Source organism: Oncorhynchus kisutch, linkage group LG2 (assembly GCF_002021735.2).
Source record: "Oncorhynchus kisutch isolate 150728-3 linkage group LG2, Okis_V2, whole genome shotgun sequence".
Classification (NCBI taxonomy): domain Eukaryota; kingdom Metazoa; phylum Chordata; class Actinopteri; order Salmoniformes; family Salmonidae; genus Oncorhynchus; species Oncorhynchus kisutch.
Window position 1 is genome coordinate 18,212,922 of NC_034175.2, and position 19,438 is coordinate 18,232,359.

The window sequence follows — 19,438 nt, forward strand, 5'->3', positions numbered from 1 at the left end:
CTGCTCAAGAAAGCACATTTACATGCCCGTCTGAAGTTTGCCAATGAACATCTGAATGATTCAGAGGACAACTGGGTGAAAGTGTTGTGGTCAGATGAGACCAAAATGGAGCTCTTTGGCATCAACTCAACTCACTGTGTTTGGAGGAGGAGGAATGCTGCCTATGACCCCAAGAACACCATCCCACCGTCAAGCATGGAGGTGGAAACATTATGCTTAGGGGGTGTTTTTCTGCTAAGGGGACAGGACAACTTCACCGCATCAAAGGGACGATGGACGGGGCCATGTACCGTCAAATCTTGGGTGAGAACCTCCTTCCCTCAGCCAGGGCATTGAAAATGGGTTGTGGATGGGTATTCCAGCATGACAATGACCCAAAACACACAGCCAAGGCAACAAAGGAGTGGCTCAAGAAGAAGCACATTAAGGTCCTGGAGTGGCCTAGCCAGTCTCCAGACCTTAATCCCATAGAAAATCTGTGGAGGGAGCTGAAGGTTTGAGTTGCCAAACGTCAGCCTTGAAACCTTAATGACTTGGAGAAGATCTGCAAAGAGGAGTGGGACAAAATCCCTCCTGAGATGTGTGCAAACCTGGTGGCCAACTACAAGAAACCTCTGACCTCTGATTGCCAACAAGGGTTTTGCCACCAAGTACTAAGTCATGCTTTGCAGACAGGTCAAATACTTATTTCCCTCAATAAAATGCAAAACAATGTATAACATTTTTGACATGTGTTTTTCTGGATTTTGTTGTTGTTATTCTGTCTCTCACTGTTCAAATAAACCTACCATTAAAATTATAGACTGATAATTTCTTTGTCAGTGGAAAAACGTACAAAATCAGCAGGGGATCAAATACCTATTTCCCTCACTGTATCTGTTCTTAGTTCTAAATTTTTTGAATAGGACATGTTTATTTAAGATGGTGAGGAAAGCACTTTTAAAGAGCAACCAGGCATCCTCTACTGATGGGATGAGGTCAATATCCTTCCAGGATACCTGGGCCAGGTCAATTAGAAAGGCCTGCTCGCATGAAGTGTTTTAGGGAGCGTTTGAATGTGATGAAGGGTGGTTGTTTGACCGCGGACCCATTACGGACATAGCCAATGAGGTACTGATCGCTGGTAGGTTCCTTGATTATTTGTGTGAGATTGAGGGCATCTAGCTTAGAATGTAGGATGGCTGGGGTGTTAAGCATATCCCAATTTAGGTCACCTAACAGTATGAACTCTGAAGATTGGGGGGGCAATCAATTCACATATGGTGTCCAGGGCACAGCTGGGAGCTGAGGGGGGTCTATAACAAGTAGCAACGGGGAGAGACTTGTTTCTGAAAAGGTGGATTTTTAGAAGTAGAAGCTCGAACTGTTTGGGTACAGACCTGGATAGTATGGCAGAACTCTGCAGGCCATCTCTGCAGTAGATTGCATCTCCGCCCCCTTTGGCAGTTCTATCTTGTTGGAAAATGTTGTAGTTGGGAATGGAAATTTCAGGATTTCTGGTGGCCTTCCTAAGCCAGGATTCAGACACGGTTAGGACATCAGGGTTGGCGGAGTGTGCTAAAGCAGTGAATAAAACAAACTTACGGAGGAGGCTTCTGATGTTAACATGCACAAAACCAAGGCTTTTACGGTTACAGAAGACCACAAATGAGAGCTCCTGAGGAATGAGAGTGCTGCTGGGGGCTGCAGGGCCTGCATTAACCTCTACATCACCAGAGGAACAGAGGAGGAGTAGGATAAGAGTATGGCTAAAGGCTATAAGAACTGGTCATCTAATGTGTTCGGAAGGCATAATAAACAGACAAGGGTATGGTTGGATGTGAGTACAGTGGAGGTAAACCTAGGCATGGAGTTAAAATGAGAGGTTTTGTCTCTAGCGGCACCAGTTATGCCAGGTGAGGTCACCCAATGTGTGGGGGGTGAGACAAAAGGGCGATCTACAGTGAAATAAAACAACAATCACTAACCAAAACAGCAATAGACAAGGCATATTGATATTAGCATATTGACATATTACCAGCAGCATACCACTGCTGGCTTGTTTCTGAAGCTAAGCAGGGTTGGTCCTGGTTAGTTCCTGGATGGGAGACCAGATGCTGCTGGAAGTGGTGTTGGAGGGCCAGTAGGAGGCACTCTTTCCTCTGGTCTAAAAAATATCACAATTCCCCAGGCCAGTGATTGGGGACACTGCCCTGTGTAGGGTGCCATCTTTTGGGTTGGGACGTTAAACGGGTGTCCTGACTGACTCTCTGCGGTCATTAAAGATCCCATGGCACTTATTGTAAGAGTAGGGGTGTTAACCCCGGTGTCCTGGCTAAATTCCCAATCTGGCCATCAAAACCATCACGGTCACCTAATAATCCCCAGTTTACAATTGTCTCATTCATCCCCCCTCCTCTCCCCTGTAACTATTCCCCAGGTCGTTGCTGCAAATGAGAATGTGTTCTCAGTCAACTTACCTGGTAAAATAATGGATAACATTTTTTAGGGAGAGGCATGTGTAGCCAAGTGATCATAGGGTCCAATGAGTAGCACTAGGTGAGTCTAGTGCCTCCCCCAAGATCAAACTGACATAAAAAATCAAATGAAATGCAACCTACCATGATCAGAAATCTCAACTAGCAAGCAAGTCTGGCAGGGGGAGATTTTCTGCACAACACTCTTATCATTGCTGTCAACTGGAATGAATCCTTACCCAGATCTTACTGTTGTTTTCATTTGGCAGACTAAGCACTTCTCATGAGCATCTGTATTTTTCCTAATTCCCGTTCAAGATACACCTACCTTGTGTGTTCATACCGCCTTGTTTTTGATACAGTTGACATGCTGATATTACACAGAAAGGGGAAAAGACCTTTTCTGTGTAATGTCAGCATATGAATTATAAATTATTTTCCCAAGCAGGAAGCTATATCAAAACCATCTGTGAAGGCTGAATGTGCCGACACTAATCCTTTCTGTGCCAGGGATGAAGTGGTTTTATGCAAAGAAAACTCAACTGAAAAATGAGATATCTTAATGAAACCATGAAAACTATGTTCAAGCTGAAGATAGCCGACAGGTAAAGCTATATACAGTGCCTTGCGAAAGTATTCGGCCCCCTTGAACTTTGCGACCTTTTGCCACATTTCAGGCTTCAAACATAAAGATATAAAACTGTATTTTCTTGTGAAGAATCAACAACAAGTGGGACACAATCATGAAGTGGAACGACATTTATTGGATATTTCAAACTTTTTTAACAAATCAAAAACTGAAAAATTGGGCGTGCAAAATTATTCAGCCCCTTTACTTTCAGTGCAGCAAACTCTCTCCAGAAGTTCAGTGAGGATCTCTGAATGATCCAATGTTGACCTAAATGACTAATGAGGATAAATACAATCCACCTGTGTGTAATCAAGTCTCCGTATAAATGCACCTGCACTGTGATAGTCTCAGAGGTCCGTTAAAAGCGCAGAGAGCATCATGAAGAACAAGGAACACACCAGGCAGGTCCGAGATACTGTTTTAAAGCCGGATTTGGAAACAAAAAGATTTCCCAAGCTAAACATCCCAAGGAGCACTGTGCAAGCGATAATATTGAAATGGAAGGAGTATCAGACCACTGCAAATCTACCAAGACCTGGCCGTCCCTCTAAACTTTCAGCTCATACAAGGAGAAGACTGATCAGAGATGCAGCCAAGAGGCCCATGATCACTCTGGATGAACTGCAGAGATCTACAGCTGAGGTGGGAGACTCTGTCCATAGGACAACAATCAGTCGTATATTGCACAAATCTGGCCTTTATGGAAGAGTGGCAAGAAGAAAGCCATTTCTTAAAGATATCCATAAAAAGTGTTGTTTAAAGTTTGCCACAAGCCACCTGGGAGACACACCAAACATGTGGAAGAAGGTGCTCTGGTCAGATGAAACCAAAATTGAACTTTTTGGCAACAATGCAAAACGTTATGTTTGGCGTAAAAGCAACACAGCTCATCACCCTGACCACACCATCCCCACTGTCAAACATGGTGGTGGCAGCATCATGGTTTGGGCCTGCTTTTCTTCAGCAGGGACAGGGAAGATGGTTAAAATTGATGGGAAGATGGATGGAGCCAAATACAGGACCATTCTGGAAGAAAACCTGATGGAGTCTGCAAAAGACCTGAGACTGGGACGGAGATTTGTCTTCCAACAAGACAATGATCCAAAACATAAAGCAAAATCTACAATGGAATGGTTTAAAAATAAACATATCCAGGTGTTAGAATGGCCAAGTCAAAGTCCAGACCTGAATCCAATCGAGAATCTGTGGAAAGAACTGAAAACTGCTGTTCATAAATGCTCTCCATCCAACCTCACTGAGCTCGAGCTGTTTTGCAAGGAGGAATGGGAAAAAATGTCAGTCTCTCGATGTGCAAAACTGATAGAGGCATACCCCAAGCAACTTACAGCTGTAATCGCAGCAAAAGGTGGCGCTACAAAGTATTAACTTAAGGGGGCTGAATAATTTTGCACCCCCAATTTTTCAGTTTTTGATTTGTTAAAAAAGTTTGAAATATCCAATAAATGTCATTCCACTTCATGATTGTGTCCCACTTGTTGTTGATTCTTCACAAAAAAATACAGTTTTATATCTTTATGTTTGAAGCCTGAAATGTGGCAAAAGGTCGCAAAGTTCAAGGGGGCCGAATACTTTCGCAAGGCACTGTAGCTAGCTAAGTTACTCAGTGAAATATTTTGTCTTTGTAAACCTGAGGCTTTAGACTAGTGTAAACCGGAGTGTTGACTATGCGTCATGTTTCCCCCATAGGAACCCTCTAGTTCTGCCCCCCTGTTGACACAGACACGTAAACTCACCCACCACGCCTTACTGAAGACTGTGCTATACAACATTTGGCACAAAAAGACCAGGTACTCTATGCTGAAAGTGATATGTTATTGTGAGTAGTTATTATTACAATCACATTTTCATGGATCTTTTTAAAGATGTATTTCCAGTACTAAGTACTAGTTCCGGACTGTGTTCCATTCCAGACTGTGACATCAGCCCCTCCAGCACAAGACTATCATCACTGAATGATCTTCAGCTGAAGAGGAACCCTCATCCCTCCCATCCTCGCACTGACTCAGAGGGCTGACCAGATGAGCAGCAGGGACCAGACCTCAACACCAGCACCTTCCCACAATCCCTAGCCCTTTCCTCAAAACCTGCTGCTGACACAAAAGTCCCATTTGGACATACATCTGTTGACTCAACAATTATGAATGGCACTCTGTTGCAGTAATGACAACACTAGAAGAGCAGCACTAGAACATCTTGAACTGCCTCCATGCTTCCTTTGTTTACTCTATCTCAGGGTAGACACATTGGTGCTTGAGACAATGCTTTGACTGTTGTCACCCTGCGAGGGGTGGGAAGGGGGACGATTCTCAGCACCCTTTGTGTTATTCCGTTCGCCCATTTTATTTAGGTCCAACACCTCCCCTTTTAAGGCTAAGCTGTGATCTTACCATAAATCATCAGCAGATAGGACAATATTACTGCTAATCTTGGTAGTGTAACCACCGGTTAACATTCTTCAGAAGGTTCTCATTTGTGGCTCACCCCTAGACCACTCTATATATTGGATAACCCCCCTCCCTAGAGAAAGTGAGCGTCCGGACGTAACGTGGGTTAGTTTAAAACGATGACGTTAAAATGTGGCAAACTGAGTACCTGATTATTATTTGTGTGCTCATTGCGTGACTGTCACAAGGCGTTTGGAATGTTTGTTGACTGCATCGACACAAGAGCTCAACTGTCTTATGTGTCATCAAGGCTGATGATGTTATGGAGTTAAATTGTCAATGCAATAAGTCATGTTGACTCTATCATGTTACTTGTACTTTCAGATGACTAAACAAAACAATTGTCCTCCACTGCTAATAATGTCTGTTTGAATAACCCAGATACAAGGGAGTAAAATAAAGCACCACTTAACGTAGAACTGTATACCAGGTCAGTCACTAAATACCTTGCATGGTACCCTACATAACTATAAATACACATGCACTTTACTGTGGCTGAATGATCAAAGGGGAATAAATAACCCCGGGAATAGCATCTGGTATGGCAATACTGACCTTAAGTCACTACAAGCCTGGTCCCTGTGCCATTTCTTTACAAGAAATTCTGAAGGTTGCTTAAATTGAGCATGATAATCAAAACGCATTGCTTAATACAGGTATAAAATGAATGTGTACATGGAAAATGGAGCCACTCCAATGCTGTGAAAATCCTCAGAGGTTAGCAGCTGTTTGGTGAGGGTTCATGAATCTCCTTGGGTGCATATGGGTGCCCCCTCCCCTTCAGACCCTTTAAAAGTTGGTATATTCTGAGCAGGGTAACTCAAGCCCAGAGGACTAGGTTACATACCCAATAGAGGGGGGTAAAAATAGGTTGGGGGGATCCGGCGGGCTCAATGAGGTATTGAATAGTTACGATTCTCACGATCTCGGAGCACACAGTGTACTCTTGTATCTGCTCGCATCTTGTACCTTGTGTCAGCTCTGAATTTTGAACCATAGACATTATGAATGTTGAAATGGCAAAAATATCACATCCCATTAAAACAATGAATTATTTAAACGTTTATTAAAAGTATTTACAGATATTATTTTCCTAGATATAGCACCACTACCATGTAGGAGTTTTATCACCTCCATTTTCGGAGTATTATCATGGCGTACTCTAGAAGCATAAATGACACTTTACAACGATGTGACCTATGTATTCTTTTATGATGAATTCAATGGTCTACAAAAAGCTGTGGTAAACAAAATGCTTGGACACAGAAATCGAAATGAACACCCGGACTTGCGATGAGGCACAGAGGGGTTGCAAAGGCTAGTTGCGCCCCATTGACAAAGCTAGCGCAAAGCTGTCAATGGCCGTTTTTAGAGTTGTTAGGTCCAAGGGGCTGAGTTGATTGTGCTCTCAAGACGTGAGCCTATCTTGTTGCTCCACTCTCGTCTCATCTTACTCTCTGTTGACGAACTGGATAGAGAAAGAAAAGGAACGATATGAGTCAGCCAGAGTACATTATCAATGGTCATCCGAAAGCTGAAATACCTCAGTAACAGGTAGAACATGCAGAACACCTAGGACAACTAAACATGAACTGAAATGTAATCTGTCATTATCTCAGAATTATTGCCACTTTCTGAGGGTATTACGACAGCCTCGTAACAAAAACCCCAACAGGAAGAATGTCAAGCGCTTTAACATTGACCATGGCAGATGACGCACAACTGAAATACACTAATTGACCGTATGCATGCATTCTCCAGACACTCACTTATGTCGTTGTTCCTGGTGATGGCGATGGCTGCTCTAGCCCGAGGCCCCTGCTGGGTGAAGTGGTAGCCGATCTTTACGATGCTGGAGTTGTTCTCCAACATGGTGGCAATCTCCATCTCACAGGAGTCCCCCAGTTTCTGTCTCTAGGAGTGGGGTGGGTTAAAGGATGAAAAGGACTTCAATAACCCCATAACCACACAATACAATCATAGCATTGTCTTGTTATAAGTTTATCATTGTTTTTTCTCTCTCCAAAGTCTTTTCGTGTCTCTTGAGGAACTCATAAGGAATTTGTTTTACATTCAGTTGTTTATACAGCCTACATACAGTATGTAGCACAATTCAAATGCATGTATTCATACTACAGCATACTTTCTACATGGGTGTCTGACCTGGTTGTCGATCTTGATCTCGGTCAACGTGTTGTTGTTGGCCATGGCCTTGACGATGGCATTCATGCCCTCGCAGGTGATGAAGTTGGACTCGATGTTAAGACTCTGCAGAGTGGTGTTCTCCTGGAGCATCTCAGCAACAGCCTGGTTCACACACATCCACACTTATGTTACTAGAGTCACATTCATTAGTAACAGGTGAAAATTACAATAAGGATGTGAAAATGAGGATTCTTTGTGGCTAGTCTGCGGGAGAAGGATGTACTCACATAGGCCACGGGGTCGTTGCTACGGGTAGCGGCAATGCTCAGATACTCCACGTGGGTGTTGCCCTTCATCGCCTCAAAGATCTCTTTCAGTGTTGGGATGGGAACGTCCTACAGGACAGACAGACATCAATCACTGTATGCTGATTCAGTACGCCATAACACACGAGGCTACACACTACCATCAAGGGATCTCATCCTCCATTGTAGAATTGGTCACTGTGTACGTTCAGACCATAGGATCTAAAGCTCACTGGCTTCACCTTGATGTTGTTGAGGTTGACATCAAACAGGCTGCTGTCGTTTTTCTGGATCAGCTGAAGGGTTTCCTCCACGTTTGTGGGGTTGGGGGGCTCGTCTGGGAAGACCTTGAATGCATCTGGTTTTACCACACCTGAAAGCACAGGAGTATCACAGGTTAGTGTAAGATTTTCCTAAACATGTAATATACAGAATACCGTAGTAGGTATGTTCTGCTCTGCTGGTCAACCTCTTCATACGTACTGTTGATGCCCTCTGTGTTGGCGATGGTACCAGTGGTGCCCAAGGCGTCGTAGTACTGCTTGTTGCTCATCAGTGTGTACATTCCCAGAATAGCTGCAAAGAAATGGGAGGGATTTATATATCTGTAACTCTCATTCACCATCCAGTAATATTTCCTCAGTTCAACATAATTAATGGTAGCTGTCAGTTGAGACCTTTAGCATGTTATTGTCCCAGTAAGTAATCACAAGGCCTTAATTATAACTAAACTGAGAGTGTATGTGACTGCAATTATTTACGAGGGCATTGTTTTGATAGACAGGTCTCCCAATCTCAATTATACTCTACATATCTTCACGTAGAGAGGTGTATCTATTTCAACAACTGAATTGTACGTTTACAGTATACACCCAACACTGTGCAGTACATTGTATCATGAGAAATACAAGGTACAGTATTTACCATGTTATGCATGTGCCTACTCTGTGTCTGCTTGACCAGATAAGGACATTGTAGCCTTTCCTCAGTTCTTACAGAGAGAGCTGCAGTCCCTGTCTTTAATCTCAGTGCCTCCAGGCCCTAAGGACGTTATGACACCAAACATGAATGTGAGCCATGCAGACACACCAAGCCCAATGTTATTCTACCTGAAATGTGCCAACACGTAATGAATGGTTATTCGGCCCCTCATTTAGATGCATACATAGACATAGAGGCCATTGTATTGTTCAGTTTGACACCATGCCCTGGGGACGAGTACTTTGAATTCCAAATATGCGGGTGAGTTAGCTCAGCACTGCTAATTTTACAAGCTGGGACGTAGAACAATGGGCTCCTAAAAATATAGACTGGTGCTGCTGTTGCTTTGCTCAAATCTCCAGTAGAGGGCAGCACTTTGAATGCCTCTCCCAGTCTCATTACAGTCTGCCCCTCGCCACCAAACTGTGTCACACACCAACTGCTGTGACAGCAAACCCCCACCGGCCCCTGCCCCCGGGCTCCGACCTGGGGCAGGCTGGGAATTATGGGAGGGAAGGCCTTGTGAGGAGAGAGGGATCCAGAGTCAGCTGGTCTGGTGCAAAATGTGCCAATGTCACCCGGCTTGACTCTACAGTAGCTTTACAGTACAACCCAGCCTCTCAATAATAACAACAATTCCCAAAATACCATCAGTATTATTAAGAGTAAAAAGTATCAATTAAATCTCTACCGACTGAGGTCTCCCTCCCTTGCTGCTGGTGGAGCCGGCCAGGCAGCTATGCTATTGTGGACTCAGATCCAGCCCTAAACAAAAGAGTGACAGAGGCTAACGAAAGTTTAATCCTCATCTGGACTCCCTCCAGGGTCAAAACTTTGTTCTCAATGAGGGGGTTAATGACAGGCTAATCTATGTGGACATACAGTTCCACTCCCCAAACTCCCCCACTGTCACTTTCCAGACGCCTATGCTCTGTGGCTGTGGCTCTGCCCTTAAAGGAAAAGCAGTTAGGAGGCCTGCCCCTTGGTCTGAGGCAGGCCTGGCTCCCTTGGACTGAGGCAGGCCTGGCTCCCTTGGACTGAGGCAGGCCTGGCTCCCTTGGACTGAGGCAGGCCTGGCTCCCTTGGACTGAGGCAGGCCTGGCTCCCTTGGACTGAGGCAGGCCTGGCTCCCTTGGACTGAGGCAGGCCTGGCTCCCTTGGACTGAGGCAGGCCTGGCTCCCTTGGACTGAGGCAGGCCTGGCTCCCTTGGACTGAGGCAGGCCTGGCCCCCTTGGACTGAGGCAGGCCTGGCTCCCTTGGACTGAGGCAGGCCTGGCTCCCTTGGACTGAGGCAGGCCTGGCTCCCTTGGACTGAGGCAGGCCTGGCTCCCTTGGACTGAGGCAGGCCTGGCTCCCTTGCACAGTGGGTGGATACGGACGGGGGATTTAACTATTGTGATAAACAGTGTTTGTTCTGGGCCATACTCTGAATGATATATGCATAAGGGTGTTATGGTCTCAAATGGTTGTGTAGCTTAAAAGAGGATTCTCATCGAATTAGATATCATTTGGAAACAAAAAATGTACTGTGTGTTTTTGGGGTGAAAATCACCTATATCAAATTGAACCATAAATAACTTTGTTGTTTTGAAAACAATGTCAGAGAGCACAGATGCAGTAAATGATGAAGTCCTTGTTAGGTGTTGTTATGAAGTAAGCACAGTGAGAGTGTAAAAACAACCAACAAATCTGGTTGGTACTGTAAGTGTTGACCGCACGAGACCAAAATATCTGTTGAACGCATGTTCAAGCTGAACTGAACTCATTTCACATCTCCATTGGGGTAAACATGAAAAAAATGAAAACTTGTTAATTCAATGAATTACTTTTAAAACAAGGTTGCCTCTTGTTTGGTATAAATTGATATAGTAGCTTTACCCAACAGACAAGTCTTTGACTCCCTCCCCATCCCTCTTTCCATTCCTTCCTTATTTTTTTGGTGGCTCTTGGCCAGCTTATTTTTGTGTTGCTGCTGAGCGCATGGAATTGGAGTCCTCCCATGCCATGTCCCACATCCCATGTCTCTGCATGTCTCTATGTGTGGGAGTGGGTCTGTGAAGCACTGGAACAATAATACTATGGATCAATGAGGAATGGAATAATATGGGTCTATGACAAAATAATAAAATAGGCCAGGGTCACTGTAAAAAATTGGTTTCCAATACACAGGGCTGGCTGTGAGCCAATGAGGTAACCATGGGCTGTTTTCCCCTAAGGTGGGCGGGGCCACAATGTTCTATCTACCTGCTGGGAGTATTGGGCAACATCACATTGAAACAATGTAAGGACACAGAGGGATAGGGTGGCAGGTAGCCTAGCGGTTGGGCCAGGTAACAGAAAGGTAGCTGGTTGGAATCCCTGAGCTGACTAGGTGAAAAATCTGATGATGTGCCTTTGAGCAAGGCACTTAACCCTAAATACTCCTGTAAGTTGCTCTGGACAAGAGCATCTGCTAAATGACAAACAATGTTTTTTTAAATTATAGATTCTCACCTGCGATGTCACACATCTCAGCGTCTGTGGCATTCTTCAGAGCCTCCTCCAGCTCAGGCTCCAGGGTGATCTGCTCATGGTCGGGGATCTTTCCATGGCCCTCCTTAGGAACAAATGCTCTCCCTGGAGAGGGACAGAGAGAGAGAGAAGAAGGAGAGAAGGAGAGAGAAAGGCACACATACAAAGGGACTGTCAGGGCAACAAGTATCCAAGGGGTCCTTAGCAGACTGTGTAGCACACGTGTTTTTTTGGTACAATCGAGGGGAAAATCTTTGTTCTCTCAGTAAGTATCTTGTATCATATAACATTCTTTGAGACTATAAAAATTGCCATGATTGTAATATGCCCCTTACAGTGGATTTGTCTGTGTTGTGGTAAAAAAAAATGATTTGGATTGTTTCTGAAAACACTAAGAACACCCTGGTTTATATGGGCTTTGTGAATAAACTCCAATAAACTACATTTTCTTTTGTACAATTGTATGCATCTCATTTCCATATCAATGTTACACAAACTGCTAAAATTACACTTTTAAGTCATCACTTACCATGACTTATTTATAAAGTTCAAAACATTGGATTGTTTTTCAGTTTAAAGCAGTGGTTCTGAAACTGTGGGTCGGGACCCAAAAGCCTCTCATGTAAGAGCCCCCCCCCCCCCCCGGGTGTAGTGTGGAGTAAGTAGTGTTGTTCAGTAGTGTAGTGTACCGTACCTTTCTTCTCGCCAGTAAAGGGCACCAGGTCGTCTCTGTCCTCGTGCTCCAGAGCTGTTTTCTCTAAGTGATCCAGCAGGGCGTCACGGTCAAACGCCCCCGTTGGGCTCTTCTTGGTCTGGTCACGCTGGCGGTACCCGGCTGGCAGGATGGCATTCTGGGACAGAAACAGTAGGGGTCAGAGGGCATGTGGACATTGTACAAAGAGTTCTGAATCCTCTGGGGTTCTAGTAACTGGTTGTGTGAGACTGTGTTTTTTTAGATGTTGTAAAATGGATTTATATGATTTATGACTACAGTATAAAGCTATGTAATCCCCAGGGAATTCCCAAGTCTTACAATGTCAGAGAACAAGATAACATGGGGATTGTGTTCTGTGTGTATCAGTGAATCTGTTGTACAAGGCACGCCAGGATTGTGGGTTCGGTTCCAGGGCCACCCACATGTAAAATGTATGCATGGATGACTAAGTCGCGTTTGGATGGAAAGCGTCTGCTAAATGGCATATTATTATTATTATACTATGAGCCTTGTGCATTCCTCTGTCTTTGAGTCCTAAAGGCTTCCCCCATGCCCATATATTGTGTGCTGGAGGTATCTTTTCTACAATTAATTCTCTTTTTTGTCACCAGGGGCCCTCTGGGGCCCTCAGTACCTCGGGGTCCATCTCCTGCAGCTCACACTCTAGCGCCTCTATCTCCTCAGGGCTCATCCCTTTAAGGATGGCATCCTCGTCGATGTCCCGGGGGTCGCTTTTCGACATGTCTGCAGGCTGGCTGGGCTCCTAGCTAGGGTCACAAACACACCACACACCCCTGGGGTAGAGCAGGGCACTGTCTGTGGGGAGAGGCAAGAGAAAGGAGAGGGTGCACTTGTGAGACAGGGATACAGATTGAACAGCTCTTGACAGATATGACCTCTGATAATAACAGTGAAGGATACTATGTGTTGGTGTCCTGTTAGAACTAGCCAGTGTGACAGAACCTGGGTAGCTAGGACTTAAGCACACCAACTATTTTCATGGACTGTGTCTCGTGAGCAACTTACGATCTCCATTGAGTATTATTGTTGCCAGTCCACAGTGTTGCCTCTATGAGGGTATGATGGTAATAATAACTGTATTTCCAGTGATCAACACACATTTCACTGGAGAACCCTGCGGTACACATGAATGCACAAATAAGCACTACTGGGCTACAATGCACAAACACTGAAACATTTGAACTGAGCACTCCTTTTCCCTCCGGAAACTGAACTGAACACACTCCTATAGAACTGAAGCTATGGATTCAAAAGGTAGAGGGAGAGAGCGAGGGAGAAGGAAAGAAAACGTGAAGGAGAGGGAGAGAGAGTGCAGGTTCTTTGCTATTCTTAGTTCCAATGTGGTGAGCTAGGGGTTTAGAGTTACAGAGGCGAGGACAGCGGAGCAGAGGGATGCGTTCCCTTATTTATCACTGGCTGACACCCGCTAGCGGCCCCACCCGTATTCCCTCTACACCCACCGGTGGACAAGCCCCAATAGAGACACAACACAGATCTGAGGTCAGTTTCAAGCGAGAGATGAGCTCAACCATGAAACAAACACAAAGCCTTGGCACTCAGTGGAATAAATACAACAACAATATCATACTCTATATAACTCTGGCAAAACAGGTGACTCATAGGTATGAGTAACACACCTATCAAGTGTAGGGTCAAAGCCATTTACATTTTCAATTTTAAATCCACATTCCATTTCATATTAGTCTTATTAGGAAATGTTTTCAGAATTGACCCTGACCACTTATATGGTAAATAAAACACAACATTTGACCTTTATGTGAGGAACCGTAAGTCTACCATTGAAACCGAAACAGTTCTATGAGAGCTATTCAAGGTTACTGACAAGCTCAAGTCAATTATTGGTAATTTAACACTCCAAGTCAATAACAGAAAACCTCATTCATCCATCAATAGGAAATCAATGTCCTGAGTGTTGAACAAGTCCATTAGCAGCTGATTGTTGTGGTGTCTAACCTTGTTCCTTTCTGCAAAGGTAACAGTGGTGTGCTTTGATGCCCTAGATCAAGTTACAATGTCAAACGTTATTAGAGTGGCCAAACACACATCTTGTGACGTATTGCAAACACACACCGACACACCTTGTGACTAACGAATAGACTGCATTCAATTGAATGCTTAGTCGACCTGTAAATAATGCTCTGGGGATGACAATACCCTTTGTGTGTGTGTGTGTGTACGTGTGTTTTGCCATGTCGTAATTAGTGAGTTATCATAGAATACAGTAAAACATACCATTACCACAGACATATTGTAAAGGGTGTGTATAATAACTTCAAGTGTGTGAAGTGTTTTCGTGTGTGACGACGGCATCTGTCCATGTATGTTTGTGCTGCATTGTGCTGAGGGGACACCTCGTCAGCACAATGCAGCTCTAATGTGTTAAGCCAATGACACAAACATTGGATCAAACAGCTGAGTGTGTAAAAAGATGGAAGTAATTATGGAGCAAAACAACTGTATGTACCTTTAAGTTTACATCTTTCCCTGATGAGGACGTAGTGCCGAGAAGCATTGGCACTTTGTTTGTTCTCTTGCACATTGCAGGAACAACTTAGACTTGACTGGATGCAAAAGCAGCACAGCTTTCTCCTTTTCTCATTTGTATGGACAGATGAGAACAAACAACTTCATTGAGCTACATTCAGGTGTAACACAACGGGGCAACATCCAAACATGAATCTCCTGATTCAACTGCACCAAAGCCCTTGAGCCCACGAGGTTTGTTTGAATAAATAGGCTGCGTGAACTATCGCTCTGAGTTTTACAACATCCTTGCCTCAGTATACAACACTACCAAGTGCAGAGGTTTTACTGTGTATGAATGAGACTATACCATTTCAGCACAACAAGTGTTCTATCTGAAACCTTAAAAAGCCTTCTGACAAATGTGCTTGATAAGTGTTCAAGAGGCAGAATGCCATGTTTTGATTCATTATGTGATTTTAATGTGATTTTAATGCGCTTTTAAACATACAGCTTTCAGGATTTAATGAGCATGTTTCATATTCCTGGGAGATGTCAGACTGGAAAGTAGTGCGCACACACCGGTCCATAGTATTCTCATTGGGTTCCTATGGGAACCAACCAACCTAGTATCTGAGGAGAACAGTGTCACCTGACAAAGCCTGCTGGACATTTCTTTCAATCTGGAATCTCAACCATTCCCTGCACCTGGGTTATGCCTGGCTAAGAGATTCTCTTGGTAAAGATAGTTATTTAATCGCTACACACTACTTAACCACTTCAAGCATCTTTATCTTAGTTGTGGCCGCTAACCATCTGAGGAGTTGGTTAGCAAAATCCCAGCGACCTGTGCCGCTCCGGGGGACCTCTGGTTCAGCCAATCAAAACTTCAGAAAATTGACACCTGGCTGCACAGATAGCCACTCGGAGCACATCTGTTGAGAGGAGTGAGGACCACCAAACTGGTGCATCCACTTATATTCATCATGGCTTTATGTTCATTTCCCATCAACTGCATGGCATGGTGACCATGATGTCACACGCTGTTGTGTTAGAGAGGCTCTGCTTTTTCCACTAGTGTCATCTGGTTCTGACAACGCTCACTCCCACTTTGTAATCTCAGCTACTCTGTGCAAGTCCACTAAAAGCTTGTGGAGCCGTGGGACCAAATTAAGGGTCCACAAGCTGTATGGTGATGTCCACTCCAAGTTCAATATCCTACAAAGTCCAAGTCTCTGAGAGGTACAAAGTTACAACAACTCATACAAAACCACTGTCTTGTTGTACAGTCAAAAGTGACTGTTCGTACAATGTTCCGACAAACCACATGACTTGGGTGATACTGGAAAGATCATTAGAGAGAGGGCCCAAAGTGTCAAAGCAGTGAGTCACTCCTCCGTTTGACAGGTCAAAATATTTCACATTATTGTGTAAAATTCCAAATCAACCACAGCTTAATTTTAGCTTCACAGGTCAGCTACTTCCAACGGGTGTAAATCTTTTCCGGCTTTGGTTGCGGCATTCACCACACACTGGAGTTCCACTTGGAGGACTTAAAGCAACTTGTCTGAGAATATCGTCTACTGTCCAAAATGGAAGGGTTGTTGTTCCACTGAATTGTGGGAGGAAAAAGAGGCAAAGGTACCTGAAAAATGTTAATGCTCATATTTTTTATTTAGCTGAGGAAACTGTTCTCATCTACATTGTATGAACATATGTTCTTGACTTCCATGGTATTTGCCATTCACCATAACTACAATGTTTTGATGACAACACATCAATATGGAAGTTTTCATAGCCTGAATGCAAGTAGAATTGCTTTTAAAGTACAAGCAACTGTTCAGAAAATAGTAAGAACTATCTAATAGGTGGGAATATATCTTTACAGCAATACAAGGACATTGTAATTCAGCTCCATGCGTCTCTAAGCTGCCGTAAATCCACATCGTTAGCCACGGTGAATACACACATTTTGTGCCTGTTTTAAAGACTTTAGCACAAATCAGCTGCAACTGGCCCTAAAGACGACTTGATCCAGCCAACACAGCTATTCAAACGTCATGTGCTGCAGTGAAGTTAGCTGGGAGTGGGGTTGAGGGACGACCCCTTAAATCTACCATCCCCTGAGACAACACCACAAAAGTGTAGAGCGATGGACAGCTATGAGATGACTTAACCCCAGCATACCAGAAAAAGATCTTCAATTGAGTGACAATACTTTAGCTTAGGGTTTCACTGGACTCCCATAGGAGAAACAGGAAAACGTCTCTGCATACTTCCAGTCAGATGCAAATGTATTTAATTGTGGCTGAGCTTTCGGTCAGTCAACCTTCATCAGAGCACTGGACTCCCATTGGAAATGCCCAACTGTCAACTGTCAAAGACGTGGCCAAAATAATCCAAGGCAATTAGAAGACCAACACACCAACTTCTACAGTCAAAGTTAAGTATTCAAGCAATACCAACATATTCCAATGTTGGATGAAATGAACCTGCTATAAAGTCGTTCAATTCTAATGCTGTCAAACCATATTCACAAACTCGTCTCCCTAACTTTTCTGTCCCTGACACAGTCTCTCACACACAGACACATGCACATTGGGTAAAGCTTAGCCCCAAGCAGACACAAAGAGAGAGAGATTAAAGAAAGGGCCACCCTCATGCCAACGGTATCCCCACAGTTGAGAGAGAAGCAGCCTCCCACCTACCTTCACAGAGTTGCAGTGCTGGAGCCCTCTACAAGGCAAAGCCTGCTGTTGGAACCTGGAACCTTTTTCTATCCCCTCCCACCGGTTTTCTTTTTTCTATACCCCCCTCCCCTCCACTCCAATCCCTTCTCCTATCTCCCCCTCCTCTCCTCTCCCTTCTCCCCCTCCCCTCTCTTCTCTTGCTGTCCAGCCTTCTATGCTGAGACAGGGATACTGGCAGCACTTTGAGAGTTCAGCATTTTATTACTCTGGCTTTGCAAGAGTGACTGTGAATCACTAAGCAGAGGGAGAGGGAGAGAGCGAGAGAGAGACATGAAGGGAGGGGGTTGAGTGATGCCAATGTACTAATCAGTGCCTCAATTAATAGAGAGCCAACCAAGTGTAGTAGGTAACAGTGACATCTACTGGTGCTTTCTGAATCTCTGACAAAAGTTGTAACTACAGTTTATCAGGTTAAGACAGTATACAGTGGTACTCTGTGGTATTCATAATTCCTATCGTACCTTTACTCGACATCTCCAACCCAGACTCCACTTTAATAATATGCTCGGCTACCACATTTAGCGACAACATGTGATTTGAGTATCAGAGGGGCCTCCTTGTCCAATAGGGTCATCAGATGAGTCCATCAAATTGACCAACACTGGGGTGACCTAAACTGTGAACTTCCAGTGACATGAAACGAACAGAACATGACATGGAGGAGAGTTCCAAGGGGTTGGCTACCTAAGCATATGTGAACAGGTTACATGTTTGGGTTAATGCAAGCTTCACAAAGTAGCTCTAGGGGTCAGTGTTACCGTCAGTTGATATTTTTAGGAAGAGATTAAGGGACAGGATAAGGATTTTAGACCTGGGTTCTAGTAACTGTCACTACAGTCTTTATCTCTTCCCTTATGTAGATATATTCCTTGCCATCCTTTCTCCCAACTTCTTTGATTCATTCTCTTTGTCGATGCATGTTTTCTTCACTGTGAGGAACTGTGTGCTAAGCACCAAGAACTGCCCTGGGCCCATCTGTAAGATTTAATTGCGCCTCTATAAACTCTATTCAGTAGAGCAGGTTTAATATCAGGTGCAAGAGACAGTCTAACAAATGCCCACACGGTGGCAGCACATACTCAAAGTTGAGTGTGTCCTAATGATTCATGACTTATAAGAGTTAATATGGGTAGTTTCTTGTATTTGGGGGTTGTTTCTGATAGTATGATGTTTTTGGGTTGTATCGGGTTGCTAGGATCCCAACATATATGGCTCGACTTAGAGTTCTCTGCCTTTTAGAATGAACAATAGGTTGGTTTACTGTTGAATTAAATCAATCATTAAATGTAGGGGAACTACCTTCTCCAAAGCTAGGTGCCAGGTCGTCAAGGTGGTGTTTCCAATTATTTTCTTTGTTGACTTAGAGCAGTTTAATCAAACAACCTGCTACCAAGATCTACGTCTTATCACAGTATCAGTCTGATGTTGTTTTGCTTCAAGGTTGTGTTTTCCACCCTCTTTGGTTTCATTTTGACATTTTTTGATCATTTGAGGCTCTTTATCACATACTGTTTTGATCATTCAATGTAAAACCTCATGATTTGTTTTGCACATTGGCATCACTCAACCCCCCCCCCCCCCCCCCAACCAGAGAGAGAGAGCGAGAAACACAGAGAGACAGACACAGAGAGACAGACACAGAGAGAGAGACACACAGAGAGAGACACAGAGAGAGAGACACACAGAGAGAGACACACACAGAGAGAGAGACACACACAGAGAGAGAGAGAGACACAGAGAGAGAGACAGAGACACAGAGAGAGAGAGACACAGAGAGACAGACACAGAGAGACACACACAGAGAGAGAGACACACACAGAGAGAGAGAGACACAGAGAGAGAGACAGAGACACAGAGAGAGAGAGACACAGAGAGACAGACACAGAGAGAGACACACACAGAGAGACACAGAGAGAGAGACACACAGAGAGAGACACACACACACAGAGAGAGAGACACACACACACAGAGAG

The 19,438-nt window shown here is 44.2% G+C and overlaps 1 protein-coding gene and 1 long non-coding RNA gene across 3 annotated transcripts; one reads left to right on the forward strand and one right to left on the reverse strand.

Annotated features, from left to right (window-relative positions):
- The first annotated feature begins 2,446 nt into the window (after positions 1–2,446).
- On the forward strand, positions 2,447–5,968 carry LOC109908511 (uncharacterized). 2 transcript variants are annotated; one of them, XR_002257675.2, is made up of 3 exons: positions 2,447–3,061; positions 4,795–4,895; positions 5,019–5,968. It is a non-coding gene; the product is annotated as an uncharacterized LOC109908511 (long non-coding RNA). The 2 variants fall into 2 exon arrangements; XR_004202963.1 differs by lacking the exon at positions 2,447–3,061 and having other exon boundaries at positions 4,664–4,895.
- Positions 5,969–6,593: 625 nt separating this feature from the next.
- On the reverse strand, positions 6,594–17,682 carry LOC109908474 (tropomodulin-4-like). Its single transcript, XM_020507129.2, has 10 exons — positions 17,424–17,682; positions 12,845–13,026; positions 12,190–12,346; positions 11,478–11,600; positions 8,486–8,578; positions 8,245–8,375; positions 7,985–8,092; positions 7,716–7,859; positions 7,322–7,466; positions 6,594–7,020 (listed from the first exon to the last, which is right to left on the reverse strand). The coding sequence occupies exons 2-10, from the start codon at positions 12,950–12,952 to the stop codon at positions 6,998–7,000; spliced, it is 1,032 nt and encodes a 343-aa protein (XP_020362718.1). The 5' UTR covers positions 12,953–13,026; positions 17,424–17,682; the 3' UTR covers positions 6,594–6,997.
- Positions 17,683–19,438: the final 1,756 nt, after the last annotated feature.

Bases quoted from the DNA above. Each gene is read 5' to 3' on its own strand.
- LOC109908474 (XM_020507129.2), bottom strand. From the start codon at position 12,952: ATGTCGAAAAGCGACCCCCGGGACATCGACGAGGATGCCATCCTTAAA. The intron at 8,579-11,477 runs GTGAGAATCTAT...ATTTCTTTGCAG, and splicing joins TGAGATGTGTGACATCGCAG to CTATTCTGGGAATGTACACA. The intron at 8,376-8,485 runs GTACGTATGAAG...CTGTGCTTTCAG, and splicing joins CAACACAGAGGGCATCAACA to GTGTGGTAAAACCAGATGCA.